Source organism: Dermacentor variabilis, chromosome 1 (genome assembly GCF_050947875.1).
Source record: "Dermacentor variabilis isolate Ectoservices chromosome 1, ASM5094787v1, whole genome shotgun sequence".
Classification (NCBI taxonomy): Eukaryota; Metazoa; Arthropoda; class Arachnida; order Ixodida; family Ixodidae; genus Dermacentor; species Dermacentor variabilis.
Genome location: NC_134568.1, coordinates 272,130,476 through 272,146,760, shown reverse-complemented (window position 1 = coordinate 272,146,760; position 16,285 = coordinate 272,130,476). Strand labels below are relative to the sequence as shown.

The 16,285-nt window shown below is 46.1% G+C and overlaps 1 protein-coding gene across 1 annotated transcript in view; it reads right to left on the bottom strand.

The window, feature by feature from the left end:
- Positions 1–10,779: 10,779 nt before the first annotated feature.
- The window catches only part of LOC142573667 (homeobox protein MSX-2-like), a 70,714-nt gene continuing 65,208 nt past the window's right edge, over positions 10,780–16,285 (bottom strand). Inside the window, exons 3-4 of the mRNA XM_075683033.1 lie at positions 15,157–15,437; positions 10,780–10,942 (exon numbers count right to left, since the gene is read on the bottom strand). Coding sequence (XP_075539148.1) covers positions 10,939–10,942; positions 15,157–15,437 — 285 coding nt within the window. The 3' untranslated portion in view covers positions 10,780–10,938. The remainder of the gene's footprint in view (positions 10,943–15,156; positions 15,438–16,285) is intronic.

Below are 16,285 nucleotides of genomic sequence, written 5' to 3'. Positions count from 1 at the left end.
ATCAGTTGAAGTACGCAAGTGTGGCAAGGATTGACTTGTTGCATAATAGGAATCAAAACGGAACGGCGACCAAAATTTGGTTGTCTAAAAATTCTTAAACGTTTCGGCTTCCACAAGAAAGCCTCGTTCATTTCGTCAAAGTCTTGATTTCATTGACTTCTGCCCTTGTTGGTGCGACATGTTTGATGTAGTATTTTGGCGCGAATACCTTTTTTCGCACCTACACAGGAAGGGACACACACAAGTGCTTACTATCGACAGAATGTTCACTGGAAGCCGGATCACTACATTATATATGCCATGCGACAACTCAGGCATGCGCAAACAGAGACGAATTCGGATACAGTAATTATTTGCTTGTTAAAGATACTGAAGGCGTGCTAACACAATCTTGGACTAGCTTCTCGATAGCTGCATTTTCAATTATTAGTCTGGTTATTTCGTCTTTCTGCTTGCGCACAACATTCTGTTGAAAGTTAGCGCTTTTGTGTGTTCCTTCCTGCGTCCGTGTGAAAAAACGTTTTCGCGCTAAAATGCTATATTATGCAAGCTTACTGTATTGTGTGTTTTGTGGTTAAGTATTGTTATTTTATGGCGTGTTGTATGTGTACCTGGCGAATGGTAATAAAACACACCTTATTTCATTTTCTTTTACCTTGACCATGTATATCTGGAACAACTTTTCAGTCTTGATTTGATAAAAAAATTCACGGTGCTTAGGGGTTGATGTTTTTCTCGGGTTCCAAGAGAGAGAGAGAGAGAGAGATAGATGAAGAGGAAAGGCAGGGAGGTTAACCAGATATCAGTCTCCGGTTTGCTATCCTACACTGGGGATGGGAGATAGGGGTTAGAAAGAGGACAGAGAGGAAAACGTTAAAAACAAAAACAAAAAGAAAACACACGCACACACGGAGGCACACACACACACACACAAGAGGCGTTTCTGTTAAAGACGTTCGCAAAGGCCGGTAGATCGCAGAAAGCGCAACAGCGCTTGCACGGCCTTCTTCTGTGACGTTAGGTCCCTTCGGTGGTGTAGAATTCTTTTTTTCGATGGCGGTTGGTCATCCAGTTGATCAAGTTGGTGGCGAAGGCATTCCCTCTGTGCTCGGGTTCCAAAAATATAAAAAAGGTAAGGTTGTTTGCCTCCGCAACCTGTCTCTCGCATATTACGATATCGCCAGAACTAGCCCAGATCGATGTATTCGGGGGGTTGAATCACTCTCGAAAGTCCTTAGTGGAGCTGTACATACGGTATGGTACAACGGTATGCATACGGTATGTACATACGGTATGGTACAAAAATCAAAATATTTTCTTTTCGTTTTTCTGTAATCTCCTTTTAGCAATACATTCAAGTAGGCTCCCGTTTCTTTCTTTCTTTCTTTCTTTCTTTCTTTCTTTCTTTCTTTCTTTCTTTCTTTCTAACGTATCGTGCACACAAAATAGAATTTTCAGAGACTGGTATTTGTTAGGCGCCTTTCCTTGTCTCGCTTTCTTTTGCTTTCTTTTTTTCTTTTAGTGAGTATATTTTGACTGGTAAGATGTATCTTAAGCATATTTGCTTGATGAATTTACTCATACACATGAGCCTCTAGCGACAAACCCATTTCAAAAGCGCTGCGTTGGCTTTCCTGTATGATCTGAGAGAGCCGGAAGTGCATTGCGGTGCAGTCCACCAGAGCGGTACGCGTTGAGAACACGTTATCCAGTGCTCATCAAGGTATCTTTAAAGCTGGTTTCGCACATTGAGTATACGAATACAGAAACTATTTGTACATTGGTAAAGTTGATTCGGAATTTCAACAATCCAGCTACGCGACCATTTTGCAGAAGGCGGTGCTATGCGGGAAAGCCATCAGTAGCGCAATCGATTCTTACCTCTTCCTTCAGTTACCCCATCATGCTCTCCTCTTCATTGTTTCTGCCCAAAGCTTTACCGAATAATATATGGCCACCCATCTCAACAGCCTTCTACCTCACCTTGAGCAGCCAAAAAGGGGCGACCATTTCTTACGCTCCGTTGGAGTTCAGCGGCAGTGGCATTCTGCCCAGCACATGGTCCTAGGCTCGGTTCCCGATCACATTCGACGCATTCCGATGGGTCGAAATGCCGAGGCAACCTTTCGCGGAGATATATATCTATATACAACAATCATAGATGGATAAGGTTGCTCAGGTAACCCTGAAATACGGCGTCCCTCTTAGTCCATGTGTAGCTTCGTGACGTAAAGCCCCATTCTTAATTAGTAAAGAACATTAGCTAAGTATTATTTGACGTTCGGTATACCACATATTTCTTGTGCTACAGTGAGTTTTATGTTTTAGCATTGTTAACATTCGTCCATATTAAAGTAGTCACCATCGCTAACACATGGTGGCGAAAAAAAAATAGAAGAAAGGGGAAAGAAAAAAAAAACCATACAATATTTTAATAATTCCTTTCTTGCAAACTTTGTTCCTCTTAGTAAATGGAATCCATGTGCGTGTGTATTACGTGCTAGAAGGTAAAAATTGGAGCGTTAATTTCTGTTACACAACTGCATGGGCGAAGTGCGGCCTGCGCCAGTTGCTCAAGCCATACAAACAATTAAGTTCTGTTAAAATATACTGGGTATTCAGCGGAACCGGTTCCAAGAAGAACCCAATTTGTTTCGAGAGTTTTTAGCAGCAGCTATATCAAAATGTGGCCCGTATGGAAAGAATGCTATGGTCTCAGAAAAATCAAAATTGTAAAGAATGCCGCGGACTGCATGCTTCTGCTCAAATCACCTAGCGTGGTCGCGTTTTATTCCTCGTGCTTATGATAAGCCCGGGCTAATTTATTCAGATTTATTTATTTATTGTACCTTCAGCACCAGAGCATTACAGAGGGAAGTAATTATGATCAACCAACCAGTAACAATGAAATGTTCCGAAGGTTAATGTACATAAAAAAAAGCGTAGCTTCTAATACAATTTTCTCTAATGTACAGAATTATTATTATTATTATTATTATTATTATTATTATTATTATTATTATTATTATTATTATTATTATTATTATTATTATTATTATTATTATTTGTTTTGAACACATATACACATTACACGGTTAACAGGAAATGGAAAGCGAGGAGCAGGCTGGCAACTGCCACCGGAAGGGGCACAACGCCTGCCTACTCTTCTGAAGGGAGGTGACAGCAACACAGAAACGGAAGATAGGAAGGAAGAGAGGAAAGAGGAAGGGAAGAGCAGCAGGACAAATCTAAAGACTAAATTAGAACACAGTACACTACGCACGTCGTTCTGTCGAGTTTCGACTCTGCAGCCGGAATTAAAGTGACGCCGCGTCGAACAGCCTCCGCAATTATCAACCACATCCATGGCTAGTTCGCTATGCGGCTAATTGTGCTCTCCACGATGAGACGCCAAGTACAGCTGCACGCAATCACCGTTTCACCGGTAGTCGGTTCACAATATACACTACAAGGTGTTTGAACCGGCCAGCTCCCATCTTCGAAGGAAGAAGCGTTAGGGCACAGTACTGATCACACACAGTAGGGCCGATCACTGAAGGTCACGTTACTACAGAGAGAGAGAGAGAGACAGAGAGAGAGAGAGAGACAGAGAGAGAGAGAGAAAACATTTATTTATCATGAGTTTGGGCGACTTCCTCGCAGGGTGGAGCCCTTAGTTCAGGGCCCCATTGGCTCGCGCCACTCCGCGTGCCCGCCGGATCAGCCGTCGCTGCTCTTGCGGGTCTGAGCTGGTCAGCGCAGTCTCCCAGGAGGAAGGGGAAGGTGAAGGAATAGGGGAGTAGCCCGGAGGGTGTGGGCGCTCCCACGTGCAATGATATACTGTGGGCTTTGCTCCACAATAGGGGCAGTATGAGGGATATTGTGTGGGGTGGAAGAGGTGAAGGTAAAAGAGGCAGGGAAATGAATTAGTTTGAAGCTGTCGCCACGCGACGGCATCTTCTCGATTAAGGGAGTTATGTGGGGGAGGGAAGTGTCTCCTGGTATCTCTGTAATATTGTAGAGTTTCAGTGTAGTTCAGTGGTTCTGTCGGTGCGTCGTCTGGGTTGGACAGCTCTTCCAATGGCGCCCGGTTAGCGCATTACAAACCGCCGACAAGGACTGAAAGAAAAAGACGTACTCCGAATCGTGCTAGCCCTCATAATTAGCCGATTAACATACCACCTCCCCTATCATAATCTGACTCAGACTGAGATGCACCAGATGGACACCCTCCTCCGTACGACACTAAAGGCAGCGCTGGGACTACCCCAACATGCGTCTACGCAGCTCCTACTACGACTGGGGGTGCACAACACCATCTGCGAACTAGTTGAAGGTCATTTTAACAGGCAATTGCAACGTCTGCAACGAACAATACAAGGGTGCCACATTCTATCCCGGCTAGGATACCAAATACCAAGAAAACCACAACAGGAAAACCGCACACTTCTTCCCCTTAGCATTCGCAACAAAATTCACGTGGCCCCAATTCCCAGGAACATGCACCCTGACCGTCATAAAGGTCGACGAAAGGCAAGAGCACAAGCTCTGGCTCGCCTATTTGGCGATTACAAATCAAACACTCCAGTCCTATACACCGACGTGGCACGCTACCCACAGAAACGTGCCCTATGTCTAGTCGTACTAGATAGTGCAGACATTCTGAGTGCTTCGGCCACGCTCAACACTGTGGACAGTGGCACGGCGGAAGAGGCTGCTATTGCCCTAGCCATCGTACATGCTTCAACCATGCCGGCGCCGGATGGACCTATCACAATGGTCACTGATTCTCAGACCGCCTGTAGGACTTTGGCACAAGGGAGGGTGACACCCTACACACACCGCACCCTTACATCATTACACCCCAGAGCGTTACACAGGGTGCGTATCGTCTGGACACATGGACACGTCTCTCTCCATGGTAATGAACGCGCTAATGCGGTAGCCAGCTACTACAGAATGTTAATGGTGAATGTTCACGCTGTTGAATGTTGGGCCTGATCACGTTTAGATGCACAACCACTGGGGTATAAACATTCCTAGAGTGTCGCACACCGCAGGCCAAGGAGATGATAGTTTCTCACTAGCGACATGCGCTGCGCACTGAAAGCGGGACACTCAAATATAAGGTGCTGAAGTGTCTCGTAGCAGCCACAAGACGTACACAATGGACTTTCCACACGCCCTTGTCTGTATAAACGTTCATGCATGTTCACACAACCAACCCTCAGCTTGAGCAGTTGGGCTCTAGCGCGACGAGGCAAGCCTCGACCACGAACACGGGGCGGGAACGTTTCATTTGCGACGCGCTGATCTGGATGCTGCTTGGGTAGGTGGCGACGAATCAGCAGACGAGCGTCATCAAGCTTGCACAAAATTTCTGGGCAGTCAGAGTTGTTATGAGCGCAACTTGAAGCGAGCCGATCAGCCTCTTCATTTCCGGCGATTCCTACGTGTGAAGGTATCCCTTGAGCAACGAGAGATATCCCACGTGATGTAATTTTGCTCGCACAGTCAGTAATGCTGCGCAGAAGTGGACAATCAAGCTCACTGCGTTGTAACCTGCTAAGGGCAGCACGGGAGTCCGTAAAGATGACGACCTTCGATGTAATTAACTCCTCTTGCACGTATTTCAGTGCAACATTAATCGCTGCTAGTTCCGCAGTTGTTGACGAAGTTGGATGAGGTATTTGAAAGATACGTCGTACTTGAGTTGAAGGGCAGAAAAAAGCTGCAGAGGCGCCTTGACCGTCGGTGTGTACAGATGCATCTGTGAAAACTTGAAGATAATCTGGAAACTTTTCGAAGAAGTGAGACTGAGCCAATTGGAATATTGCCGAAACAGCCATATCAGACTTCTTGTGCACGTCAGGGATTGTGAGGTAAATGGGGAATACGTGTTTCGTGATACCTTTTGCAGGCGTAGACGTATCTGAAGTAGCATGTTCAGAAATGGTAATGATATCCATAAATAATACCGCCATTTTTCCCATGCGAGATAACCGACGGTGAATGAGACGATCAAGGAGCGATTGACCATTCGATGCGCGGTGCAGACGCTCAATATAATACAGAGCTCTCTGATCTGCTTGCAGCCTCAGGGGTAACTGATGCGCTTCAGTAAGTAATGCAATAGATTGCGCCTCACGAGGTAATCCAAGCATTAGTCGAAGGGCAACGCGATGATCTCGCTCCAGTTGGGCCATCAAACTGGGTGGTATGTTCAAAATTGGTAATGCTTACAGCATGCCTGAGAGTACAGATGACTGGTACACCTGAAGAGCCGTTGTTTGGTCGCAACCAGCACCTCGAGCAGTCAGGGCGGCCACATACTTAAGGAGGTAGTGCGATTTGCGTCGTACAAATTTAATGGCAGGACGCCAAGAGATGCGTTCATCCACAATTAACCCCAAATAACGGTGTTGTCGCACCCAGTTTATAGGCGCTTCGTCAAGATACAGTCGGCTCATTGTTCGACGAGCGCGTTGTTTAGGGTGATATGCTATTGCAGCCGGCTTAGCAGGTGATATGAGCAGGCCAACTTCACCGAAGTACTCCGAAGTAGCGTTGAGAGCTCTTTGCAAGCTTGCACGCAGCCGCGGACCAAGGTGCGAAGGGCCGCTTATCCATAGAGCAATGTCATCTGCGTAGACAGCTATGCTCACAGGGAGGTCACTGTCCCGAGGCAAACGACTTGGAAGCGCGGCGAGTACGGTGTTAAACAAAAACGGCGATAATACGCTGCCCTGTGGGACACTGCACTTCACATTTCGGTATTCACTAGTTACTCCTCCGACACGCTCTTTCATCCGGCGCTCCGATAGAACATTATGCACAAATTATAGAGCAGACGACCCGAAATTCCTGTGGTTGCAAGAGCGAAAATAATCGCCTTATGCGGAACTGAATCGAAAGCTTGCTATATGTCTAGGAAGAGCATGTAGGCGGAATGCTTGTTTTCTTTAGCAAATTCGAGTGCTGAGACAAAGTCTGATATGCTGTCCAGAGCCGAACGACGGCGACAAAAGCCACTCATGACATCAGGGAAAAAATTCAGCTCCTCTAGCCTGACCTCTAAGCGAAACAAGACCATTCGCTCCATTAACTTGATGACATTTGAAGTTAGGGATATTGGACGGTAGGACTTGAGGTGCCTTGCAGGACGCCCGGGCTTTAAAATTGGTATTACCACTGACGATTTTCACTCAGCAGGGATTACACCGGTTCTCCATACTTCATTATACTCGTCCAATATACGGTCATGGAAACTCTTATCAACGTTCCGCAATACTTGGTACGTCACACCATCTGCGCCTGGAGCAGTGCGGCGTTTGGAGAGGCTCAGCGCGTGTCGCAGCTCCTCAAGAGTGAAATCTGCCTCGTCCATCTGGCAAGCTGGACCGTAGGAAGCGGTTATGGTGCTGTGACTTGTCAAAGAAGGAAGGTCGCTAATTGTGGTGTCACTGGATGTAGCAGAGACGAAAATGTCTGCAAATGCCTCCGTTATAACTTTTGGTGACTGGCCAGTCGCTATTCTCAATGCAGCCTTAGCATTCTTGCAGATTTCAGGAGTGCGGAGAGCCTTCAGTCTGCGTTTCCATACATTTCCAAAACCACTTCCAGTATGCAACGAACTACACAAAGCTTCCCAGCTCTTGCGACGAAGCTGTTTTGTATGCCGCCGTATGGCTGCATCAATGCGATTGTATATAGCGCCGTCGGTGCGTCGTTTAGAGCGCTGTGCCCGTCTATAAGCGCGCCGTCAATCTAAAGCAAAAGCTTTAGATCGGGATTTGGTTTGCCGATACTCCGTCGTCGTTGTACTGTAGCTTTTTGTAAGCACTCACTCATAAGTTTAAATAGGCTGTCTTGAGATGGTGCCTCTGAGATCAGCTGTAGGAACTTGTCCCAGTTAGTAACTGTATAAACGACATCCTGGCGACCCGCATGTGTTGGTGTTAACCAAATGGGTAGGTGATCTGAGCCCCACGGGTCGGGTTCACATGACCAGGCTAAGCACACATCTCTCGTTAATATCGCAAGGTCTATAGTGGAATGTTCCTTTCCTCTACCTATAAATGTAGGTGAACCGTCATTCAGTATTTGGAGATCGTTCTTCATAATGATCTCGTTAATCTCTGCCCACGATTGTCTTGTGGACGGCTACACCATCGTGGATGGTGGGCATTAAAATCTCCGCATAACACAAACGATGCACCACACCGAGACACTAAGCACTCAAGTAGCGAGGTATCGGAAGAACGTGTAGGCCTGTTGTACATGCTTGCCACCGTCGTACACACACACACCTCTGAGGCTCACAGTAACAGCTACACACTCAAACTCATCGTCACAGATGCCGTCTGTGTCAATAACCGCGAAGTCCAAGTCAGCGCGCCGCCTCCACACACTGGAAAGAGCCACAAGCTGGTTCCGCGCATCGAGTGTTACTGTGGACGCCCACGAAGCCTGGCAACCGATATTCGTCTTTCCTTACATTGGTTTCCTGAAGCGCTATAACGTCTGGTGGAGTCTTCATAGCGATGAGTCGAAGGACTAGATCAGCTTGCCGCGGTCGCATCGACCTGACATTCCATTGCAGCACAAAGGCATGAGGCTGCTGACAACTGTTAAAATTGTTTCCGGTAAAACGTCTAGCGAAGGCCGTCGAGGACAGGAACGAGTGCCTCCAAAAGTTGCTCTGCTGCTGACGCTGCTGGTGTCTGGCGACCGGCGATTAGAGATCTGATGACGTTGACAAGCATCTTTAGAAGATTGACAAGTTGCACATCGTCGTTGGCTGATAGCGGTTTAGGTACTGTGTTTGCAGTGCTTTCCACTGTGGTCGAAGTGTTTGTAGATACTTGTTCCGATGGTTTCGATGGAAGCGCTGGCCACGATGCGTCTGAGAGGCAGAAAGTCTGCCCCCCTACTTTCCGATGCGTTGTGTCTTTGTCACGCTTTGAACGTGCTGCTTTTCCAGTCGCTGGGGCAGCTTTCATCTCCTGCTGCCTTCTTTTTGGCTTTCTCTTTTAGTGCCTTTAGTTCATTCTTCAATGAGGGACATCCTTTATCCGTTGCCAAATGTTCACCATTACAGTTAGGGCACAGATATGCCTGACTTTCACAGGAACCTACATGGTGATTCCCACCGCATTTGGCACAGACCAGACCTCTGGTGCAAAGGCCCTGAACGTGACCAATCTTAAAACATTTATGGCATTGCATTGTACAGAAGTAAGATAATACGCAACACAGACAAAGAAAGACGAGAGCGCAGAGGCGCGGATTAGCGTAAACTTTCTGCAAATTTTATTTCTGTCAGACGCGTCGATATTAACACATTACCACACATGCGCAATGAGGCGGCACACATTGAATAATTATGTGTTTAAAAAGGTGAAACCCCCCCCCCCCCCCTATGCCACGCAATAACATCTCCTAAATACAAAACAGAAATTGACATAGCGCTTGCACGGGCATTAACTTTAGATGCGATATAAAATGCTTCCACAAGTGTGGCGATCTGGGCTTGTTGGTCGGCCATAATGCGCTATCCGGATACCGCTTCCACAAGCTATCTGGAAGTAGAAGCTTTGGTTCCCTAGTGCTTTGCCTCGCTATAATGCTTGCTTAAAGGCATTATTATCGTTTGCTGAAACAATGTCAGCACGAAGGTGGTCCCATTCTTGTGATATGTGAGGTAGAAAATGCACTAATTGAGATTTCTAGAAAATAAAAAAGTAGTTTTTACCTGGTTACGATGATCAATCTTGCAATAAATTTGTGCCAAACTGTTCATCAGCCACATCTATTTCTTCCTCCACATAATGGAAACCATAGAAATGACACTTGTCGATTTCAGCTCTTTTCTGCAACGTCTCGGTACACACACACACACACACACACACACACAAACACACACACACACACACACACACACACACACACACACACACACACACACACACACACACACACACACACACACACACACACACACACACACACACACACACACACAAAATGAAAAAAAAACACGCAAGGTTAAAGCCTCTATACCACTAAGCAGGTGCTTCGTTTCTTGAGCTACCTATTGGTTTGGCGCCAGAGCTCGCGCTCCTCTATGCTACGCCATTGTGTACCAAGCGATTAGTTCTGTCCCGCGATGTAAAACCCATATTCCTCTTTGGCTGTTCGTTCACAACACGAGCACATTGTACACGCTGTTGCTGTGTAACACGAGCACGTTGCTGGTAAATAAGAGGGAGAAAGTTGATTAACTTGAAAAGCATTTATTCGCGCGCTCTTGTACTGACAGACAGTGCTCATGGTGTCCACGGAAACTCCGCGTGCTTAAACCGAAGCCTGCAAATGCGCAGACCACAAGTCTACAGTATGTGACAGCTGTCTGGCTTACTGTGCAGCCGCAGACTTACAATGAGCCCCGAAGAGGCAAATAAGACGGCGACGCACAGGTAGTCGCGCTGGATGGCTTCTACCACAGGCTCCCGCTCAGGTCAGACAGCCCTCGCCCGGCACAGCGCACTGCGCTCCAGCTTGGCTGCGCATAGCCCGTGCGCATTTACCCGAGCACAGATAGCATCCGGCGTGGCGGCCTATTAATGCTCCCCCCACCCCCGTCATTTTCGCTTGCCCTTAGTACGCATCACATTGCTGTCATTGCAAAGCGTGGGTTCCCGCGTCCAAAGCGGGAATTCGGTGGCGCAGACACATGCGCAGCAAATCAGAAGCGCAACCGCCAGAGCGACTCGAGTAACTTGTGTAATTTATTTTCGAACGTCCTAATACGATAAAATTAGTTGTTTTTTTTTACATATTTACAACGAGGTCCTTCCTCGCGCTTGACCGGTGACTTCGAGAATGGTGGCTCTGTCACCCTGGCCGGCAGGGTGCTAGATCTCCACGGAGCTGGCGCTATCTGAAAAAGGGGAAAACAACGTTTCTCGTTCATTATTCAGGAAATAAGGATATTGAGCTGAGACGTAATATAGCAAAGTAATTTCTTTTTATTGAAATGAAAATAAAAAGAAAGAGATATAGTCGCTCTGTAATAGTAATGGCCACTCTTTTTCGCATAGCAGAAACAACAACAACAACAATATATATATATATATATATATATATATATATATATATATATATATATATATATAGTAAGAAAATGAAAACAACCCACATCATAGGGCCAGACATGCACAGCACACAGTCCAATGCACCCACGTACATATATGTTTATATATATAAAAGGCAAAGGCAAGTTGGAGCCTTGGCTCTTTTTTAGAACCGGTCTGTTACTCTTAGTCTTAGTTATATCGCACATCATTTGGTGAAATTCTGGAGCCGGGTGAACAATGCGCTTGCGTTAGTAAACCCCGTTTGCAATTGATCCACTGTAAGCCTATCCCTATTGGGCGGCGCCCATTCTCTCGAAATAAATGATTTTTCGTCTGAACGGCTTCGTGAGTTCCGTCTGTGAGAACTCTGGCGGCGAATAATTTACTAGATTAACCTAGTTACCTATAGTTACTTATTCCAGCATGCATTTCGATAAGTCAAGCATTTTTTTTTCTTCTGTTTGGGATGTCACATGTCCACTTTTCTTTTCCACGCTCATAAGTACAAATATTGCTTTGGATGCAGAATGTTTTGATCTTTTCTTTTCTCTCTCTTTTTATACCAGAATGCATTTGCTCGCGCACGCTCTAGGAGGTGCGTCAGGTTCACTGCCTGACTAACGTACCGACGTTTCTCAGGGCCTCTCCAGAAAACGTCTGTCAGCAAAGCCTCGTAGATTTGCTAGAGAGAACTAGAAATCGGGTAAGAAAGATCTTTGTATAACAAAGTGCCAGGCAATCGTAAGGACGAAGCTACCATTGCTCGGCAAGTGATGAACAGTGCTATAGAACCACTCTCTTATTAATGTGTGAATTCTTTAGGAAGGCTACACTAACCCTGCTAACACACTGTATAGACACTTGCTAAGCCCTGCCACTGGGGACATTAAATATTGCACCGTGATTGTCTATCTAAGATGAATAGTCTGGACTTCAAGAGAACCGCGGTTGGTGAAATTCAGCCACAAAATGCATACCCAAAAGGGGGGAAGTTGCATGGCAACGGGAGGCCGCAGCCTGCAGCTCACGAACACCACGCATTCGCTACTTCTCTCGCCGTAAAAAAATTCATAAGTGCTCGCCCAAGAATGCGTCCGTTCGGTGGATAAATGGCAGTTGGCATCACTTGCGGAACGTTGACGTTTCAGAAGATGCATAAACAGAGTACTTAAATGCATGTCAATGGGGCTGCAGGTTCTAAAATGGCACATAAGCCACCTGGATGAAGCTAATTACAAAATTAATTAGAGCCCCTTGGTTCTCTAGCTCCCTAATTAGTAAGCTGGAACATTTGTGTAACGTCCGTCGGTGCAGTGACGCCAATGAAATCACCCATGTATTTCGCATGCCTTATTTGCAGGTGCATTGCAACACCAGTTCGTTAAATCATACGTATATAACCATGAGCACACACGTGAGGCGAAGCTAAGAAACTTTGCTGTTGAACACGTACTCGCACAGCAGACAGGTTGACAGCTTCTGCTAACTTTATACGCACTGATCACTAGACATATGCCAAGTGAACGTTTGCTGCGTGCCGGTCCTGGTGCCGCATGTTAATTCCACTAGGAGCAAGACTGGTTACAAGTACAGAAACACATGGTGGCCACAAGGCGCCTCAGTGCATAGCAGCGTTCCATGCGCTTCTGGCTTTATTCCTGTTCTGAAGTTATCAGAAAACAATCCCAATAAATTCATACACAGCACACGAACGAGTAGGAAGTTACAAAATGTTTTACTAAAGCGTCACTGGTGACTGATATCGAGGGAGACGAATAGGGTCATCAGTAGTTTGTGGCACCATATGAATGTGTTCGATTCGATGTTAATTTGCTGTTCTATGACCGCTGACGAACTGTTTTTCGGGCGTAACTGTAAGATGGGTGAAATTGGTAACACCGGCGAGACTTTACGAGATCTGTGGGTTCCTGCGATAGCATCAGTGAAACATGGATCACTTGTGCTTGGCATATAAGAATAAAGTATATATATATATATATATATATATATATATATATATATATATTGTCCCAGCTAACTTGGACCAAGATTTTAAAGATACCCACGAGCTCTAGAGAAATCGTACCGACTGCATAGTAGCCGTAGTCGTACTTACTTATGGCCAGTATTTTTTTCATCACGAAGTATTAATTAATTAATTTTAACTAGTGAACTTTTTAATTATTGCTTGAATCGCAAACATATCAATTGCAAAGTTGTAGGGCACCTCAAATAACCTCCGAATCAAGCATTTGTTTAGCGCTCAGCTTTGCCTCGTTGGTTTTTCCAAGAAAGAAGAAAAGCGCGCGAAACATCCAAAATAAGAAATAGATACGCGCTCGCACGCCGCTACTCAAGCGCTCCCAAGCGAATAGCCACGGATACACGGCTTTACTAGCGGCGGCAGCTCGATAGAGGGCTTCACGCTATGTGATGGTCGCGGCGTCAAGGGAACAGGCTGCTGACGCATTCATAAGCGTAGCGGAGCCTTGTACGACGCGGCGATAAGAGAATGTAGCCGTAGATCTTTCAATGGTTGCTTGTAGGCGCTTGAGTAGCGGCGTGAAAGTGCGCATCTACTTCGTATTTCGCGTATTCCGCGGTCTTTTGCTTTTTCTTGGAATAAACAACCAGGACCACTTCACTACGAAATCAATGCTTGATTCGGAAGTTATTTAAGGTGCCCTACAACTTTGTAATTGATATGTTAGCGATTCAAGAAATAATTAAAAGGTTCGCTAATTAAAAGTAATTAAAATAATACTGGCCGTAAGTAGATACGACTACGGCTACTATGCAGTCGGTACGATTTCTCTAGAGCTCATGGGTATTTTTAAAATCTTGGTCCAAGTTAGCTAGGACACCCTCTCTCTCTCTCTCTCTCTCTCTTTCTATATATATATATATATATATATATATATATATATATATATATATATATATATATATATATATATATATTGGCATAACTGGCCTTCTGCGTTTGAACCACTCTCTCGATTATGTGTGTGGCACTCGTGTGTTCACTTATTATACCATATCGGTGCGTCTTGGGATGTGAAAGGAGTAAATATTCGGAGCACTGTTTTACACACTTCTTTTATACGACAAGCAGCAACCTGCTACAGCCCTAAACGTACTATCTTTCTTTGTATTCATGCAAATAATAAAAATAATAAAAAAAAATAATAATAATAATAATAATAATAAAGAAATCCGTTCCCTGCAACTGGTCAATTAAAGTCTCAGCTTGGGATTTCTAAGGCATCCGTATCTCTTTGTACAAGAGTTGCAACGACGGCTATAACAGCGCTTTTCATTAGGCCGACCTTCAGCGACACGATGGCAAAGGACGTACAGTGGCATCTGCGCTGGCTATATGGGGCACCAACCACACCTGCTGCCGCCGCCTGGCTAAGGCCACAACGATGCGCCGATACTTCATGCACACCTGTTCGATAATCTGCGATGCCTAGATATCGCAATTTAAAAAAAAAATATGAATACTGAATTCCATTAGTAGCTTTAACTGAGCCATGACGATATTCATCGCCAGCATAATAATATTATTGCAGCACAAATATATTGCTTTACTTGCGCTTACCTCCGGTGCGCCAACGACCTGCTGCCTCTACGAAGCCATCGGCTACCAACCACACTTTATGTTCGTGCTCGAATATTCATCACAACTGCATCCTACTGCACGTGGCCAGTCATGCAACCTTCGCCTGCGATATAGCCTTACATAGAGCCACTGTCAGCTTGCTTTTTCAACTGGAATGGCGGACGCTTTGAGCTAGTTCCTCTCTCGCTTTTCTTCTTTTATTTTGTCCCTGATGCAGCACTTGCAGCGCTCTTCTGTGAAACCTTTCTTGGGTGGCGAATAACAGAAGCTCGTCACGTGCCCACCGTCACGCCTCCGGCAGCCCCCGGCTACGTGCTTCTTGACTGTGTCGACACGAGCCGTTGTCGCGCATGCAATAAGAGCAACGCGCGACCACGCTCCAGCTGCACTCACAACGCGGGACGCTGCTGCTGCAGAGCCGACACGGCCTCGGCGCCGCCGAACGGTGGGTGGTGTGCGGGTGGTGCCGCCTGCACCAGCCGCGGTGGGTGCACGTAGCCGCCGGGGGTGACGGCACCCGAGGCACCGGCGGAGGAGCCGAACGGGCCCGCGCCAGCCAGGCCCAGGCCGAAGGCGCCAGGCAGTAGCGGCCGCATGGCCATGCGGAGTTTCTCGAGCTCGGCCTCCTTGAGCCGCTTCTCCTTGGCGCGCCGGTTCTGGAACCAGATCTTCACCTGCGCAGGACGAGAAGCAGCCGCGAGGTGCGCTGTCAGGGCCGTGAGGAACGGACACAGGCATAGCAAGTCTCTTACAAGACGCACACCGGTGTACAGAGGAAAGCGGACAAGATGAAATGGAATGAATCGACGCCACTTCGAAGAGCAGTAACTGAGAATAATAACGGTTTCTTCTGAGCTAGCTGATATACATCTTCACTTGAGAGACGACTCACTCGCATTTGGTCATATTACAGACGTAGTCTATTTTGTAGAGCTGACTTCGCATTGCCGTGCCTTATTCGTCCTCGTATGTATATAGGCGGAAACAAAGGATAAATCAAGGATGAGTAAAGACATGCGACGTCAGGTTCTGTTAGCACCACAGGCGATGTCTGGGCAGTAAAGTGCATGCAATTCACACGCAATGTATTCCGTGTTTAATGCACGCATAGAAGTTCAAAAGGGTCGTTGAACAGAAAAATTGACTTCGTTCTACTCCCTATTGCTTTTCCTAGTTCAACGGTCAATTAATTTTTCACAATGCGACGCTCAGAAACTCAACTGTAAGTGTTGTACGGGCCAAGCGTACCTTACAGTCACATTGATCTCTACATTATCCAGAAACATGAAGTTTCGTATTTCCGAGTTTATAGGTCGACCTCATGAAAGGCAACATAAGTGCGACAGAGCTCACAGACGACTCGAAAGCGAACTCCGTCCGAAACTTTTCTATTTCACAAACCCTACTGTGCCAAACATTGGACTCACGCAATAACATCTTCGAGAGTGTCGTAAGCATTCGTACAAACTAAATAACGAGTGTTCTGCTACTTCCTTCACCGGAGTAATTGCAGTGACACTCT